Source organism: Lontra canadensis, unplaced genomic scaffold, assembly GCF_010015895.1.
Source record: "Lontra canadensis isolate GAN:19392208 unplaced genomic scaffold, GSC_riverotter_1.0 scaffold14, whole genome shotgun sequence".
NCBI lineage: Eukaryota > Metazoa > Chordata > Mammalia > Carnivora > Mustelidae > Lontra > Lontra canadensis.
In genome coordinates, this window is record NW_022631008.1 from 5,961,574 (window position 1) to 5,980,280 (window position 18,707).

General features: G+C 37.9%; 1 protein-coding gene across 3 annotated transcripts in view; it reads left to right on the plus strand.

The window, feature by feature from the left end:
* Nucleotides 1-12,445, plus strand: part of ORC3 (origin recognition complex subunit 3) — a 61,607-nt gene extending 49,162 nt beyond the window's left edge. For 2 of the 3 annotated variants that reach the window (XM_032858086.1, XM_032858087.1), the window contains 7 exons: nucleotides 672-805; nucleotides 3,471-3,547; nucleotides 4,810-4,910; nucleotides 8,687-8,828; nucleotides 10,207-10,323; nucleotides 11,075-11,154; nucleotides 11,727-12,445. In XM_032858086.1, the coding sequence (XP_032713977.1) occupies nucleotides 672-805; nucleotides 3,471-3,547; nucleotides 4,810-4,910; nucleotides 8,687-8,828; nucleotides 10,207-10,323; nucleotides 11,075-11,154; nucleotides 11,727-11,832 (757 nt within the window). In that variant the 3' untranslated portion in view covers nucleotides 11,833-12,445. The remainder of the gene's footprint in view (nucleotides 1-671; nucleotides 806-3,470; nucleotides 3,548-4,809; nucleotides 4,911-8,686; nucleotides 8,829-10,206; nucleotides 10,324-11,074; nucleotides 11,155-11,726) is intronic. The other variant, XM_032858088.1, reaches the window with a different exon arrangement.
* Nucleotides 12,446-18,707: the final 6,262 nt, after the last annotated feature.

Genomic DNA, 18,707 nt, shown 5'->3' on the forward strand with positions numbered 1-18,707 from the left:
AATGAGTTATACAACCATTCCACCTGTGCTATATAAAACACAGAGAATTGCTTACCTCTTTTAAAGTTTAGTGGATTTACTGACTGATGTTCATAAAGCCCATAGAAGATGTAAAATATAGCTAAAATGGTAATAATTAGAGAAATGATTGTGATTTTTTTTTATCCTTTCAAACAAACTTTAATGTAGCTTGTGTGTTGTATCCTCAGCAGACATTCTGTCTCATACTTAGAGCTGAAGGAAAGGAACATTAACCTTAAATGTCTACTAGGTGGTAAGCACTGTGCTAGAGTCTTCAAATGCATCTTCTCACTTAATTTTTAAGCTTCTGTCTAACCTGTGAGATACGTGAATTCTTATTTCCATTTTATAGAAGAGGAAACCAAGGGTGAGAGGAGTTTACTAGCTTGCTCCGTATTACAAACGTAGTGTACGTGCTGCTGTCAGGCTGTGAGCACGGAGCTCTGTACATTTTCTAAGTTGGGTTTCATCATGAGAACTTTTCTAAATACTTCTGAAATGTCACATATGTTGAAGAAGATCTCTCCCCCAGATTTGGTAGCTACTAGTGAAGAATTTACACCATCAAAACATTTAATATGCAGACAGTGTTTTTTAAGTATATTAATTTTCCAGTTACAGTATATCTCCTGTCACTGATTCTGTTCCAGGATGTTGGCAAAGGATGAACTGATGGCCATACTTCAGAAATGTTTCCAGGTTTTTAAGTCCTCTTCTGAAAAGCAGCTTGGGAGCACAGCAAAGAGAATAGAGGAGTTTCTGGCCCAGTTTCAGAGTCTTGATGGTGAGAATATAATATCTTGCCAATTCTACTGTTTATGACAGTCATTTAAATAAAATAACATGGAAAAATCCCACTTTTTGATGTTTCAGAGATGAAGAGATAAAGTAGTTCACAGTCAGTCAGCATACCAACCCTCAGAATGTCAAATAAGGCAAATCGTTCTCTTCCAGATCTGGTTTAAACAATAAAAGCATCAAATGGGCAGGAAAAAAAAAATTCTTCCTCCAGACAGACAGTTTAGAGGACTTACCTTTAAAAAAACAAAAAGAAATCAAAAAGATTGGAGAGAGTAGCAGGGCATCATAATTAAGGATTCCTTTTAGATGTTTTTTCTTAAGCATTTCATCAAGTTCTTTATAGATTTCAAAAACACTGCATAAATCATTTGTAAGCCTGAAAAATAATAGCTGTGAACCACTTTCACAGCAATGAGGCTCATTGGTATGCTGATTACCAAAATATGCACGAGGTCGGCTTTAATCGGATTTATGAAAAGTGGAGTCTTTCAGTCCTAAACGAACTGAGGCAGCCTGGCATCCCCCAGTGTTGGAGTGTTATAGTTTTCCTTGATTTTGCCTGACTGCCACGCCATCATTTCTGTTTGCTGAGTGCAGGCGTAGCCTGATTGTGTATAGGTAATCAGGTTCTGTTTTCTAATGTAGACAGACTTTTGTGTTCTGATAGGGCACCATGGATTGATCCTGACCATTCATGGGCTCTTGCTCTTTTCTGGCACTAAAGGATGGCATTCTTTTGGTAAAACAAACAAAACAAGTGTGCACCCTTTACTTCCCCCTAGAGGGAAATTGTAATTTGGGAGGTGAGGGAAAGAGGCAGCTTGGTATGTAAGCCCATAGATGGGACATGGCATGGTGAAAATACTTCGCTTGGAATGTCTGTATCAATCCTTTCTCTGTTTGGCAAGGGTTCCTTTGTCTTGAGAATCCTTTGGGTTAAAGGAAACTGCTTTTGCCGAACTCCCTCCATATCTGTCCACAGCTGCCATGCTAGGTACCTGATGAGTGCTTAGTCAGTGGAAGACGAAGAGACAGTTTGCTTGCCTGGAGTGACCTGAGCAGCCAGAATGAGGAAGAACAATAGTAAGAGGGTTTGCTTCAGGTTCTTTGTAGGCGCTGCTCTTTTGCAGTACAGCATGAGCCAAGCCATTTTTCAAGTCATAAAATTTTAAAGGACTAGAAATTAGTATCATAGAGAGCATTGAGTTCGGTTACAAACAGAAACTAAAGCCCAGGAAGAGAATGTAACTTGCTCTGGATCCCACAGGTAGCTAGTGCTAGCGCCCCGGCTAGAGCCCACCTCTCTTAAACCAACTCATTGTTTTGTTTTGTTTTCCCTCATTCATAATTTAAATGCCCCTTAACTGTGGCCACTAGGACAGTGAGGGGACACCCTTAAGGACACAAAATAGGTAAAAGACTTAATATAAGTAAATTAGGTAAATTTCAGTCTTTTACAAAATTGGACTCAGATTTGTCTAAATTAAAACTTCAGATATCACAATAAGTTAACAAGTTGGTGAAACAAATTCTGTGGCATACTAAATAATAAAGGAATGCAGCTTTTAGAAATAGAAAGTTTGGAGATTAAGATCATTACCATTCGAAAGGTAAAGAATTTTACAAGTTGGAGCAAAACCAATGTCTTGAAGAAATATCTGTATTTCTTTATTCTCAAAATGACACATTGTTAATAATAAAGTGAAATTAAACTCCCCACATTGGACAAGTACAAATATTTGGCTATATGCTATTTCTGGTTCCTTAACACTTGCTACATTTTATAGTCTGGGTTTAAAATTACATTTGGAGGGTTAAGTAGGTCAGAATGTCATATCAGATTTATTTTTAAGGCTCTGCTATGTGTTAATGAAATGGGACAAAGAATTTATTAGATATTTTAATCTTAAATTGTATCTTTCTTGAGCCAGAAATTACCCATCATGGCGAAATTGACTGAGAATGATGCAGATTCTGCAGTCACATCCTGTTGTCTTAGATTTGGTCCAAATAAGCCATGTGAGTGTGAGGTTCCTAAAACCTGCCCTTACGAGGAAAGCGTTTCTTAGAGCCCTCATGCCCTCTAGAAGCACAACTACACCTTTTACCAGATACGGTTTTCTGTTCCTTTTGCCAAAAGAACTATAGTGCACTTTGTTTTAGTAGATTATTTCAAGTATTTTACACACTACCTCTTTCATACTCAAGTAGCCTTGTGTCAAAAATAGTGAATTGGAAGGTTGAGGCTGGGTTTGCAGGGTGTGTGTTTGTGTTGTTTACAGTCTTGGCATAATCAAAGGAACACAGTTTAAATTTGTTTCTTAAAAAGCCATTTATATAAAGAATTGGAGTTTTTTGCTCTTGGCTTATGGGGTTTTGTATGTACCTTTGTTTTGCTTTCATTGTGGTCATGTTTTTAAAATCCAGTTGCTGGTTTGTTGAAGCCATCTCTGCGACATAATTATGTAATATTTATAGACCTTCAGCTTCTGGGGGAAATCGTTAATTTGATGTGACCTTGATACCTTGCCACATTGGAAAAAAATAGATGAAACTTTATTTCCCTTGGAGTAGTAGAAATAGTTGTTCTCTTTGACTTGAATGGATTTACCCTAGTTGCTATATATTGGTTTTCTATTAAAAATTAGAAGCCAAAGAAGAAGAAGATACTTCTGGGTCACAGCCAAAGGGGCTTCAGAAGACAGACCTCTATCATCTTCAGAAGGTAACTTCTCCTTCCAGCTGCATCTTGGCACTCCTTTTTTTCAGTGTGTGCTCTAGATTAGCTCTGCCTAAATGTTTTTGTTTTTAATTTTTAAACCACAACCAGCAACAAAGCAGATTTTGTAACTCACTTATAAATTGAACATCCTGTTTATCTGGTCCATTGCCGTCCTCACTCTGTATTTATGAAGGGTGGAATTTACTGGAGAGGAATTTACTAGCCAACATAGGTGGGAACTGTTCTTTAGCCTCAGAGAGAAAAAAAGAATCAACTACTAGTAAGGAAAAAAAGGGAACACTGTTGCCAAAAGGAATCTAATTATTTATCTGATGTATTTTGTTGTTGTTGTTGTTTGGTCAGAGAAACCCAAAAGAGCCTAATCCATTAATTTTAGATACTTTTCTTGATTTTTTTAAAATGCATATTCAGTAGAGAGTAGAAACTGAGCCACAGTATGTCCAACATAATCTTTTTCAGATATTTCTAAGTTTATGATCTTCTTTGTCAAAGCAAAGATCCTTCATTGTATCATAATAACAAGTTATGATAAATGTAGAATAAGCTTTCAGTCAAAGCAAGACAGAACACATTGAATTTATTCTATTTAGATGGACAAAGGCTAAGGCTATTTTTGTTTCTTTTTCTTTTAAGTCTCTTCTTTATTTTTATTTTTTATTAACATATAATGTATTATTTGTTTCAAGGACACAGGTCTGTGAATCATCAGGCTTACACATTTCACAGCACTCACCATAGCATATACCCTCCCCAGTGTCCATCACCCAGCCACCCCATTCCTCCCATCCCCCTCCCCTCCAGCAACCCTCAGTTTGTTTCCTGAGATTAAGAGTCTCCTATGGTTTGTCTCCCTCCCTGGTCCCATCTTGTTTCATTTTTCTCTCCCTCTTCCCCCCACAACCCCCTGCCCTGCCTCTCAAATTCCTCATATCAGAGAGATCATATGATAATTGTCTTTCTCTGAGTGTTAAGTCTTTCTCTTAACTGAAGTAATGGGGTTGTGGATTGGTGGCACTCTACCATGATAGCAATAAAGTGAGCTATCCTTTTTCTCTTTTCCTGAAAATCTACTTGATACATACTTGAAGCAAGACAGTTAGGAGGGATTCTGTCTAGACCTTAAAAATCAAAACCCATTTTGATCTGGTTCGTTCTCTACACATTCTGTTTATGGACCTAGCACTCCCTGTTGAGGACTTTTCTGTTGCAGAATCACCAAAAAGAATATGTTCTTTCATTCATAGTCCTTATTGGAAATGAAGGAATTAAGAAGAACAAGTAAGAAGCAGACCAGATTTGAAGTACTCAGAGAAAAAGTTGTCAACTTCATTGAAAGTCTGGTGAGGTGAGTCTGTTGCTCTTAAAAGCTAAAAGTCAGGCTGTTTTCCCAACAACACTGGAGTGACAGCTGTCCATAGCCAGTCCAGGGCACTTTCTCCTAAATTAGATTAGGCTTTATTCTTTTCAGGTCCCTCTGTACAGCTGAGAATTGTAATTTTGATTCATTTTTCATCCTTATTAAGATGTCTGATCAAATGACTAGTTCAGTCCTTTATTGCCAGTTGAAGAACACAATTCAAATTTGATCTAGTTCATTAGGCTGGAGTGTGGGGTGGGATGGGGGTGGAAACAAAAAGTGAGTGTTCTTTCCCCTTTCTAGTAACAGAGTGTTTGCATTGCACTTTATCCTTGTTCTGTCTTTGCTGGGAGAATGCTGGATCTGGGCCAAGCCCAGAAGACAGAGTAGGCTAGCCATAATGTCCTCTTTTATCCCGAGTAAAGGACTTTCATTCTAAGGAATAGCAGTGCCTCTTATGAGGACTACCTTCATGTTGGGAAATGTACTCATAGTAATTTAGGAGTCCATTAGCTCTGCCTGTATTTTAAAATAGGCTTCCTTTTTGGGAAACCCAGATCATTCTAATTCACAGATTTCCCAAAAGGCAGTTTTATGTAGGTGTGTGAAATTACCCACCTAAAGGCTGCCTTTCAAGCAGTTGGGACATGCTATAGGAAAAAGAGAAATGTGAAAAACAAAATGATTTAATAGTTAAAAAATAGGAAAAAATTTATTTGTCATTGCTGCTTTTGTGTTTTAACAGCAGTTCAAACAGCAGGCTAGGCACTGAATATAATCAAGTACTGAAAAGAACAGCTCAGTCACTGAAGACAGAGTAGTTTTCTGATAAATTACCCGTCCTCTTAAAAGTGAAAAGTTCCATTTCTAGGACAGTGTAGGAACAGGGTCATTGTTCCTAATCACTGGAGAGAAATTACTAATGCCATGGAGGAGGTCCAGATGATCAACCAAGTGTGACAAAAGGAAGGTTAAAGTGAGAAATGTGTCATGTACGAGTGATGCAATGCAATATGCTGAACTGTGTCCTGGGCAGAATTGACCTTTTAGAACTCATACAGTTAACCTTGCCCTGCTGGGCTTTCCTGTTCTTGTAGTTTCTTGCCCAAGTATCTGGCTCCTTTCTTTTACCAACTTGTGACCATTGCTATTGCTGAAAAAAATTATAGTGTATTTTAGCATAATTTGTAGGCCAGATGCCAGGTTCCTTTCTGAATTCCCGCAAATCCAAAATTGAAGGCTCTGAAATCAGACAACCATTCCTTTTGCTCTTTGACCATGATCTTTCACCTGTGTATGACTTTTTAACCTTTCTGAGAAGTTACTGAATAAAGGTGAGCATGACCAAATTGTGCTGTGTTGTGAAATCATAGAGTTTTCCATACCAGGATTTACTATTTTATCAAGATTGACTCTCCCAGGCAGGAAGAGATTGGGATTGTAGCATGTTAGAGCTAAAACAGACCTAAGGAGACATGTGGCAGCTAAAACCCAGAGAGAAGCTCGGACTTAGGGAATAGTCCTGGTCTGGAGATGTCCAACAGAAGTGCCTCTCCATCTCTCCTGACTTTCTCCAAGGAGGCCACATCACAGGTGTTTGAACAGAACTTAGAGCCCTGGAGAAAAGATGTTCATTAAAGATAAATACAAGCAATAGACTCCAAGAGCCAGGCTTCCCAGCTCACCGTGAGCAGCTCTTGATGAAACTCCTGAGAACAGGAAATAAAAGTGCTACTTTCTGCATTACTGTTTTCATCAAAATACAAGCTTCAGCTTTGCAGCCCTTGTTGATACTAAGTGGTCCCTACCCATTTCTTCAGAACCATCTCTCTTTTGTTTGTGAACTCTGATCTGAATCCAAAATGAGCACCATGCAGTGCTCTAGTGCTGGGCTCATTGCTTACTTCTTCTCACAGCAGGTAAGCTGCAGGAGATCTCTGCTCATCTCCGCATTTGCAGTTGGACACAAATTCTCATGTGTGATGTTTTGTCACTGGTGGTGGCCAACTAATGTAGCAGCCAGTGTGAACAAAACATAGGCAAATATTTTATTTTGCCTCTGATGGAGGTTCTTCGATGAGATCCAGAAAGTCCTTTTGCCTCAGGAATTACCTAAATTTCTAAACATTAAAGATGCTAAAGAGGGCAGAGAGTACAAATGTGAGATGATTTTTCTGAAATTGACTCTGCTTGCCTTGTTTGATTTCCAGTCCTTATTACATAGCAGGACTTCAATGGGGTCTTTTAATGACAGTCATTATAGTGATTGGGAAGAAACAGCCTGAGGTTGGTGTAGAATAGTTTACGGTCAGAAATTACAAATGGGTAGCTAGCTGGCTAGGGAGGCGGTTGATGTTACAAAACCCATGTTATAGGCTACCGCTAAATTAACTTAATCTTGAGTAAGAGGTTAGTTAGCAGTACTATAGAATGCTATAGTATTGGTATAGAACTGGTATAGAATGGTATATATGGTATAGAATGCTGAATCCTTAGGGCCAAGTCAAACCCATACGCTTTTTTGCAAGTGGGCTTTATTCTGCTTAACTCTAGAGAAGGAGCAGCAGCATTTACAAGTGGAAATGAGCAAGGGGCCAGGAGTTCTCTTGAGATGGGGAGGAGTAAGGTACACGGTTAATACCTCTCCTCTTCCTCTCTTCCTCAAAGCCACTGACCACACAGGTGGAACAAGTGGAGTGGGATTTTCTCCCAGGATGGGAAAAATCTAGGATCCAGAGGAAGACGGTAATTTTCCTGGTGCATGGGCTGAGGCAGCTGCTTTGTTCTGCCTGCACTTGGTGGGAAAAGGAGCTGACAGAAATCCATCATGTGGCCAAAATATTTAAAGTCCAGTACTGGACTAAGCCCCAAATCTTTATGAAGGCATGTGAGTTAACTACTTTACTCAAGCTAGCGACATATTACTCTTACCTTCAGGTTGTGTTTGCCAAAGTTTCTCCCTTCCAGTTTCCTCCCTCCAGGCTACCCAAGAGGGATGTCACTGTCGTGGCACAGGCAAACTCATAGGCTCATTAGACACTGAAAGTGAACTTTTTAATGCTTTATTTCCTAAGTTCAGATTTCATTAAAATTAGGTTGTCAACTAACTCATAAATTGGAGAAAAAACCCGAGTTACAGTGGTTTAACTGAAATTTTAATGATGAACAATTTGTTTTCCAATATTCTAAAGCTAAAAGTTATAGCCTTTTCTGCCTTCTTAAGGTAAAATTTAATTCTAACATACAAAAACCTTCCAGGTACCATTTCTGTGAAACATATCAATTAAAACATTTTCTGTGATCCAAAAAGAATTTCCTAAATTCTTAATTCTAGGTCTGAGGTGTGTTTTTAAACACTGTCGAGAGTTAAATGTCTGCTGTGGTAAGGAATGTGGTTATCTGAGTTTTCTAAATAATTACTTTAAGAAAGTATTCATTAATACTCTTAAGAAATTCTGGCTTTAAGGTTTTGAGCAGAAATGTGACTTAGGTGCATTCGTTCCTAAAGGTTTAACTGAGAACTAAAATACGGTTTCTTCAACTCAAGTGAATGTGAGTTTTACAAACTACATGGAAGAGGTACAATTCTGAGTGAACCTGTACTAACTTTGCTCTTTGGCTTTTGTTTCATTTGTTTGTTTCTGGTTGTTGATTTTGCTTTTTAAGTTTGTTGCTCAGTCTTCCACAGAGGATTGACAAAGATGTTATACTGAACATAAATGTGTGCTTATTTAAAAACGGACACCTCACTTTGGCTGTTTCAGAGAATACCTTCTGCCACCAGAGACACAGCCCCTGCACGAGGTGGTGTACTTCAGCGCCGCCCACACCCTGCGGGAGCATCTGAACGCTGCGCCAAGAATCGCCCTCCACACTGCGCTCAACAACCCTTATTATTATCTCAAGGTAAGAAGCAGATTCATCACTCTGGAAGTTTAGTTCACACCCCAGGCTTTATTCACCACAAAAATACTGTAAATTTGCAGTCCTAACGACTAGGGAGTTGGCAGTACAGGATTATACCTGTTTCAGGTTTGTTTGTTTGTTTTTTAAGATTTTATTTATTTGACAGACAGAGGTCACAAGTAGGCAGAGAGAGAGAGGAGGAAGCAGGCTCCCTGCTGAGCAGAGAGCCCAGATGCAGGGCTCGATCCCCAGGACCCTGGGATCATGACTTGAGCCGAAGGCAGAGGCTTTAACCCCCTGAGCCACCCAGGTGCCCCTGTTTCAGGTTTTTTCAAAAAATTATTTAGACTCCATAAAATCTACGAAGAATGTTCCAGTGTACTGGTTTCCTATTCCAAAAAGGCACCCAAGTTAGCATGCTCATAAGCATTACAAGTTAATACTGAATAGGAAAATATAAGTCAATGGTTTTCAATGATGGTGGTAGTGGAGAGCTTGAATAATTTTATATTTAAAGCACAAAATATTTTTATTATATAAACCACAAATTAAAATTCTTCTCTTTAATGGTAGGTCACAGAAGAGATCTGGTGCGATTTTAGGAGTCTTTAGGAGGATATATTACAATCTCTGTGTGTATGTATGTGTGAGACACTTTCTCAATAACCATGGATTTTGAATAAATTTAAAAAACACCGATTGTTGGGACCCCTGGCTGGCTCAGTAGGTGAAGTGATCACTCTTGATTTCCTCTCAGGTCGTGAATGAGGGTTGTGAATTGGGCTTCACACCCAGTGCAAGGTCTCCTTGAGGATTTTCTCCCTCTCCCTCTGCCCACTGCTCCCCGCCCCACTGCCAAATAAATCAGCCTTTAAAAACACACACACACTGATTGTTTTTATAGGGATTATTTAGGAACCTAGTCTTTTCTCGGAGAGCTAACTTACAGCCTTGGTAGTGATGTGTTGGTATTAATAGGCTGTAATTATTGCTATAATCACAAATGTTGGAAGTGGCATTTTACTGAAAATCCCCAGGAAGTCCATAAACTTTTTACAGAAACCAGAAATGCATTAGAGCCTCAGAAATTAGTAGTGTATGATTAAAATAAAAAATTAATAATTTGCTTAAAATGAAAAATGGGCTTTTCTTCTGATCCCAAGTATTCTTCTAGTGATCAGGAACTAAGGGGATTATAACGAAGACCTAATTCTAAACAAGAACTAGGTAACTATTGGGGAGCAAACACAACTCACTAAAGGAAACCAAAAGGACTTCATTTACCGGCTTACTAAATTAGTTTGGGGGTTCATTAATGTCTGCTTCTGTTCCTGATCATCTCTAAAAAGTAGTCATCTAAGTTTACTGTTGTTTTTAGAATGAAGCACTGAAGAGTGAAGAAGGCTGCATTCCAAATGTCGCCCCAGACATCTGCATAGCATATAAACTGCACCTAGAGTGTAGCAGGCTAATCAACCTTGTGGACTGGTCAGAGGTAGGTCATGGCGAACAGAGTAAGCTATTTGTCTAATCATCGGTGACAGTTCTGCTAGGGTTCTTATACTTTGGGGACTTTGGAACTCATCTTTTCATCTTTTTTTTTTTTTTTTTCTGTTTTTAATGCCCTGTTCTTTTGTTTGGGAAGCATAAATCACCTCACACTGTAAAATCTCTTGCAGAAAAGCAGCTAACTGCTCAATAGTCTCACTCCAAGTCCCCTGCACTCTCATTCCACACTCCTCAACCAAGCCAATTCTGCATTCATGCCAGGTCAAAATAAGTAGATGATCTAACCCCACAGTTAACAGTAAGCAAAAACTATACAGTTTAGGTTGGTTCTGTTTTTCCACAAAACAAAGGTGTATTATTAACTAGCTTTTCCTTTATCACAAAAAAGAAAAAAATATCGGAGTAACTGTACAACAGATTTAGCAATCAAGAAGTACAATGAATACTTGGCAAGGCAATGGAAGACTAAGATAAGTAATTTCTTTCCATCCTCAGAAGAGTATTACAAAGTTAACTTTGTTGAAGGCCTTAACAGATGTCACCTTTTAAAAATATGTGTAATTGGCACCTTCTAGGAATGAGAAGTTTTGAGAATCTGAAATTTGGTGGAATATTTTAAAAATGCCAGCTATCAGTTCCAGCAGCTTGACCTGGCTCCTTACAGAGTCATCAAGTGCAATATAAAATATCTGGCAATGGTAGAGATTTTTGTTTTCTTCTGTCTCCTCTCTGAAAAGGCCTTTGCAACAGTTGTGACAGCTGCTGAAAAAATGGATGCAAGTTCTGTAACCTCAGAAGAAAGGAATGAAATTATCCAGTATCCTTTTAACAAACCAGTTCTGTAATGTCTGAGTATACATGGAGTATAAGTTTATAGTTTCTCTAGACCAACAATAGATTTATAAAGACGTTTTCCAAACAATCTTATTACTTGTTAATACTAATACTAATACATATCATCCCAGAATAACTTGTTTCTAAAAACCCATTCCAAATTTAATCTAAAATGAGACCAAATATAAAATATTTGGTCTAAAACTTCTATCAAGGTCATACTCCAGAATTCAGCAAAAATGTCCAAAAACTGTCATTTTTAAATTCTCTATTATTTTTCTATGGTGATTATATACTTTTAGAAGTTAAAGGGGAAGCAGTTTTCATAGTGTTATGAAAAATTAGAATTAGGTAAGCGTTAGGTACTTTACCATTCATGTCTTAATGAAAGTGGATTGTAATTACATTGATGTTTTCTAGTAAGGGTTATAGTTTAATTTAGCATATGTATTTGAACTGTACTTCAGTTTAACAAAGCATGTTTTAACATTGAGACTTTAACTTCTTTATGTCAAAAAACGTAACATGGTGAATTTCCTTAGCCATAGCCTCCAGTGCTCGGTTTATTAGAGCTGTTTCTGAACTAGAACTTTTAGGATTTATAAAACCTACAAAACAGAAGACTGACCATGTGGCGAGGCTAACATGGGGAGGCTGCTAGAAAGCCAGTGAATGAAGCCAGAAATACCACATTAAGCTTAAGAGAGAAAAGGAGACCAGTCATATTTACATACCACCAGAAGACTGCTGGCAAGAAGCGTGTAATCCTTGTGTACTGTCTGATCAGAAAGTAGACTGTTAACCCCAAACAGGAATATATCAAGACACCTTTGGAGTACTTCAGAACCCAGCAAATGACATGCTTACATTGTAACTAAAACCTCTCCCACATTATCACTGTAATCTTCATAGTCATTATTAAATTATAAATTGTTCTTGAGCATACATAGTTTACAATGGTAATAAATTCCTTTATCCAGGTGTTACACTTGATTTACTATCCCTCATTCTTGCTCCCCCAGCTTCTTGGACTGGCATTCCTCACTTTAGTAAGTTGTGTAGTAAGTAAGATAAATATCCTACAGGTTGATTTCTCCTAGGTGACTATATAGGTTCTAAAACTGCCTCTGCTGCCCCATTGTTTTTAGCCTAAAAACTTTAAAAATCCCAAGCTCTTTAGCTTTATGCTTAAAGGCAGTAAATATTCTACTTTAGGATGACCCATCATGGAGTTGTACAGCCTCTAAGACCTTTACAAATTACATCTCAATATTAAAAAATCCAAATGAGGAAAAAGTAAAACCCAAATGAAATGACATCTGGATGGATCTCTTCATGACAAGAACTCATCAAGTTAGTGAAACAAAGATACCCCCAAGTGCATTATTTAATATTCTACTCCCATGAGAATTCTGGGATATATCTTTGAATATTCACTAACTTACCAAAATTATCACGCAGGTATGACCACAAGGAAAACATCCAAATTCATTAAGAACTATCTTGGGTCGCAAACATTAGTGCTATGTAATTGTAGGCCTTTTTGTGTGTGGGCTTTGAGGACAGATTTAATTATAATTAATTATTTTAAAATTTATTATGAAGAAATTTGATAGCTTAAACCTCACTTCCGGAGTGTAAAGGACATATATAGTATAGAGCATCTTTGTCCTCTGGCAACATGATGGGCTGAGACAACATTAGTGGTTAACTGCTGCTTTCCCCTTTTCCTGCTCCAAAAACAAATTGTCAGATGTTGCCAGGCTCAAAAAGAGGGAAATCCCAAGGTACCAGAAATAAAGAACCACATGCCAGAAGAACATCTTGCCCTGTAGAGCTCTGAGAAAGACAATTACCAAAGCAGCATTACTCTGAGCTAAGTATCTTCTCATCTTCATCTAAAAGGTACCAGGATTTCTTACTGAGCAGTAAATACATGTACATATGTGCACAAAGAGCTGTCAGCTTTGAAATAAAGTTTATGATATGCAAACACAAACATCACCACGATATAGGAAGAAACTGGACAAATAGAGGCTTTTGACACTTTGGAATCCATGTGTTAAAGGCCTCTGCCAAATGGGTATGATTATAACAGAGAATCCATTTCTATTCTATGAAGTCTCCATGACTTCTCTTCACAGCAACTCGCTCTGTATTTTTTTTTTCTATATTCTATAGTCCTTCCCCTCCAGTCAAGTGTCCTCTCACGTGTTTCATTTTTGATTAACAGTTAATAAAATCTGGGGAAAAGAACATATAAGTGACTTAGAGCATCTTCCATCTGTTGCCTATTTAAGTGAGGCATTCGGCGATGGGAAAGGTTTTCCAATATTCGTGCTTGTTAATATGAAGACACCATCAATGTCTACAATGTGATTTTTTCCAGCTTTCAAATGGTGCCCAGTAGGCACCAGAGAAAACTGTGATTAGAAACTATGAATTTGGGGTGCCTAGGTGGCTCAGTGGGTTAAAGTCTCTGCCTTCGGCTCAGGTCATGATCCCAGGGTCCTGGGATCGAGCCCCATATCAGGCTTTCTGCTCAGCAGGAGCCTGCTTCCCTCCTCTCTCTGTCTGCCTCTCTGCCTACTTGTGACCTCTGTCAACTAAATAATAAATAAAATCTTAAAAAAAAAAAACCCGAAACTATGAATTTCAGCAAGATTTGTATAGCAAAATGCTTACACAATTAAGAGTCAGGAACTGGCTTCCTACAGACCAGACTGACCTCTGAGGCACACCAAGTAGTAGTAGCCCTGCTGGGCACTTAGTTGCATTCATACTCCCAAAATGCATATCATATAGTGAACCACTTTTTCTTACTAAAGATTAGACAAGAGAGCAGGATAGAAACTCTTCTGTTTTTATAGTGAATACCCAAAAATGCTACAAAATTAAAGGTCATGAAGCCCATTTGTTGTAATCATTATGGAGCACAAACCCCTCAAAGCCAGCCCTGTTTTAAGAGTCATCTCAATTCTGTGTCTATTTCTTAATACTTTACATCCAAACCTCATCCAAAACCTCTTCCAAAATACTTTACAAATGGGATATTCTGATCCACTAAATCTCTGTTCAATGAACTACTAATCTGAAAACCCTGAAGTAATTTGAAATTCATTCAGAAACTATTTACTGAGCACATACCATGCTTGAGGCACTATTCCAGGCACTGTACGCTTCCATGAACAAAGATCTTTGCCCTCATTCCATTCTAGCAGAGGGAGCAGAACAGATGATTATATAGTATGCTACGGGGAAAAACAAAAAACAAAAACCAGGATATCATGCTACAGTTTAAACAGTGGTCACAGCAAGTCTCATTGAGGTAAGTTTTTGAAAAACTCAAAAATTGGCCAGTGAGGGATAGGCAGGGTGAACAGGTGAGACTAGAATTAAATAAAGTGGGGTGGAGTACATGTAATTTAGGGCCCTGTAGACCACTAAGTCTTTTTTACTTAGGAAGCCCTCTCAGTAAAAGACTTAGACCTTTAAACAATCACTCTGTATGAGAACAGACTGGGTGGGATATCCCAGGTGATGAGGAGATACAGATGCAACAAGGACCAATTAGGCAATCACTGAATAGGACATGATCATATAATAAAGATGGTGAGACTTCAGATGGAACCAAGATTAGATGGACTTTTTTTTGGCTGAGAAACTAGAATAGAGATGCCATTAACTGATTGGGGATGATGATCAGGAGGGACAGTTTAAGAGGCAAGAATAAGTTTGGTTTTAGACCCAAGTTCTGAGACCTCTATTAGATATCCAAGTGGAAATGTCTCCATAGAGAGGTGAATATAATCTTACATCTCTATGATTAGATATGATCACCAAACTGAGTATGAAAAGAGGAGGCAAGGAGCCCAAGGCCAAACTCTGGGACACATACGTTTTAACACTTGGGAAAATGAGAGCAGGGAAAATGAAAAACAGTTACATAGAAGAACCAGATAGACCAAGAAGGAGCAGCCAATAAATTAGGAGGAAAATCAGGCAAACGTGGTATCTTGCAAGCCAACTGAAGAGTGTTTCAAAGGTCAAATGTAGATTTGGCAATGTGTAAATCATTTGTGGTTAATAGAACAGTGGAGAAATGTCTGATAGGGAACAGGTATCAGATGACGTAACAAATGTCCAAACTATCAGTAGTCCTGGGAAAGGTATACATTGTGTGATGTAAATGAAGACCACAGCAGTGGATGTACTCTTACAAAAAGGTTTGAATAAAAACATTAGACCTAACTTTTAGTTATTACAGGGAGCTAAGAGCGATGTAAGTTGAATTACTGACATCACAAACATTCAAGAAGCCAAAAGGTCTAGCTGTTTCAGAAACTCAGAGTCTTGATCAAATCCTGCTTCGGGGAGAATAAAAAGCTGCAAATGACATTTGGGGAACAAATGGGAAAAATCTAAATATGGACTGGTTATTAAATTAGGTATTTTAAGTGGAATAATGGTATCTGTATAAGAAAACCACCTTATTCTTAGATGAATCATGTGCACTTCAAAAGTTTAAAATATATACATATGAAATAAATATGGCAAAACAGTTTTTCACTTTAAGTAGATCACTGGATTGTCCTTTAAGCTTTTCTATGAATTTTTTTCCCTAATAAAAGAAGATGGTGAAAAGAGGCAACAGAGGAAGGTAAGAAAATTCTTGACTTTTGCTATAACGGTTATAGGCAGAAAAATAGAGTAGTAACTAGTAGAGGGATCGAAGGAGCAAGGTTTTTTTTTTTTTTTTTTTTTTTTTTTAAGACTTATTTTAGAGTGAGCAAGACAGGGAGGAGCAGAGGAAGAGAGAGAAACTCTAGCAGACTCCTCACTGAGCTCAGAGCCTGACTCAGGGCTTAATCTCAGGACCCCAAGATCATGACCTGAACTGAAACCAAGACATTAACCAACTGTGTACCACCCAGGGACCCCTCAAGAGATTTTTTTTTTTTTTTTTTTAAGATTTTACTTATTTGACAGAGCCAGAAAGCACAAGTGGAAGGAATGGCAGAGGAAGAGGGAGAATCAGGCTCCCCACTGAGCAGGGCACCCAACCCGGGCCTGGGATCATGACCTGAGCTGTAGGCAGATGCTGAAGTATCTGAGCCACCCAGGCACCCCTCAGTAGATTTTTTAAATAGCATGTTTACTGTGCTTTGGGTAATGATCTAGTAGAAAATAGATGTAGTACAGAGAAAACACTGCCTTTGAAAGATACAGGGGCTTGAATCTAACGCTTCTTAGCTAGGGCAAATGTAGGAACAGAGAACTGCAAAGTCATGTCTAGGAATAGACCAGGGACATGCTATTAGGTGCTTTAGAAGAATATTTGCTTATTAACACCAGCTACTATATAAATTTGAAGTAAGGGGTTAAAGAAAACCCAAATGAGACAAAGAATTGTTTCCAGCCTTGGGTACTTGGATCACCTAAACAGATTCCAACAGTCCTCTCCTCCACACTTCTAAAGCAGTCTAAGATTGGAACCTGGGAATCTTTCCTAATAGCTCTCCAGTTTATATTGCTGACACAATGTCCTAATTATTTACCATTTTCTTTAGAGAAGTTCTTGCCCTAGGTCAAAGATAATTTTGATATTCTAAATCTCCAATATCTAGTCTTCTCAGATTGCATATGCCTATTTTTGCTCAAAAATACAAAGAATTATACCTGGTCACATGCCCTTGTTAATCAGGGAGTTACTGAACACTTCATAGCAACCTAAGCATAGCACCATACCAGTACTACTTTTTACTAAAAGAATGACTGTTAGCACATGGAATTCTGTAGCTATTTATCTGATAGCAATTTCAGGGATCTCTGGGAATTTAGAATCCCTAGGTAGCTAGTAGGATCTTTCTCAGGGAGATCACCTGTGGTTGGTTCTTGGACTAGAGTATTCAACTTACTGGGTCCGTCTAATTACAACTAAATCCAAAAGGTTGCCTTTATCTTTTATTTTCTGGCATTCCCTCACACAGTTACTGATAACCAGTAAGTAGTCTATTGGTCAGGACTTTTTGGTAAGATAATAAGCAGAAATTTGGCTGTGGAGAAAAACGTTATTCTTGATCTAACTTGAATTTAGAATTAAAACTATTAGTTGTGGCTCCATTGAGATTGCCAGTATTGATTTTCCTTTTAGTATATCTTGCCCTCCAAGTCTAAAAACCAGCTCTTTCATAAATTTAAGTCTATGTGAAAACTGAGTGTTGATTATTTTGCCCTTACTGGGGTTAAGGGATAAAATGTATTTATATTCATTCTTCTCCCACTTGTCCATATTCCAACTTATTGCTTGCATTCCCTTACAAATACCAGGGACCGTTTCCTTCCTCAGCCTTCCACATTGGCAGTATATCTGGAAGTACATCTGTGGTTGTCACAGGTTGGAGGGTGCTACTGGCATCTAGTGGTAGAGGCCAGAGATGCTGCTAAACTAATCCTATAATGCACAGTAGGACTCCCACCAGTGATCTGGCTCAAACTCTCAGTAGTGCTGAGGCTGAGAATCTCAATTAGTCATTAAAATTAGGTACAATTATCCCCCTTATTTTATGGCTACCCTGCACTGTACCAATGTTTCTCGAGCACTTAATGGGCATATGAATTATCTGAGCAACTTGTGAAAGCCCTCAAGCCCTGGCCTTGTTTAAACAAAAGAATTGGTCAAGTATAATCACCAAAATTAAAAAGGCAAAACAATCCTTTTTCCCTCACTAATTAGGTCAATTATAAATATATATGCCCTAGTACATTTGTGATTGGTTTAATTAGTGGAAATACGCTAGAAGAATTCAACAAAAGAAATCACTAAAGCATTTTTTGCTCACTTCATTATACCAAAGCTATGTTTGGAAAGGGAATTAAATGTGCTGAATCATGCTTTCATCTATCATCCTTTAAAACACAGACTTGGATTATACTGCTCTCTTGGAGGTAAAAATCCTATAGCTGTTAAAACTGATTATGTAACATTCTATCATGCAGTCAGTTATAAGCAATTTGGAATCAGAATTCAGTTTTTGAAAATAGCGCTCATAACTTAGATTATTTGGTATATGAAAAGGTTTTTAAATCTTATTGGAAAATTAACTTCATTGATTTCTGGAAAATGCTTACATTTAAAACACTAGCTTTATTCAAATACTACCCATCTATATACATTAAAGCAGATTAGAAGTAAATGTTTTATTCTTCCAACTATATTCCAGTACTACAAGGGCAGTAAAACAATGACACACTGGGAAAAAAAAAAAATGCAGCAATAAACATTTGTTTAAAAAGACTGATAGAATAAATAAAAAACTACCCCAAAATAAGAAAATTTAAGAAAAAAAAAATCCTAGAAACCCTTTTTGAAACCCCAAGAAGTCCTGGAATACAGAAATGCCCTCCCTCCTTCACTATTTCACAGGAAGTACTGTAGGCTATTTGCTTAATAATGTTCTGGGATTACATTCTAAATTATTAATAACTGGTTACAGCTTGGTTGTAGTGCACAATTAAAATCACACTAACTTCATC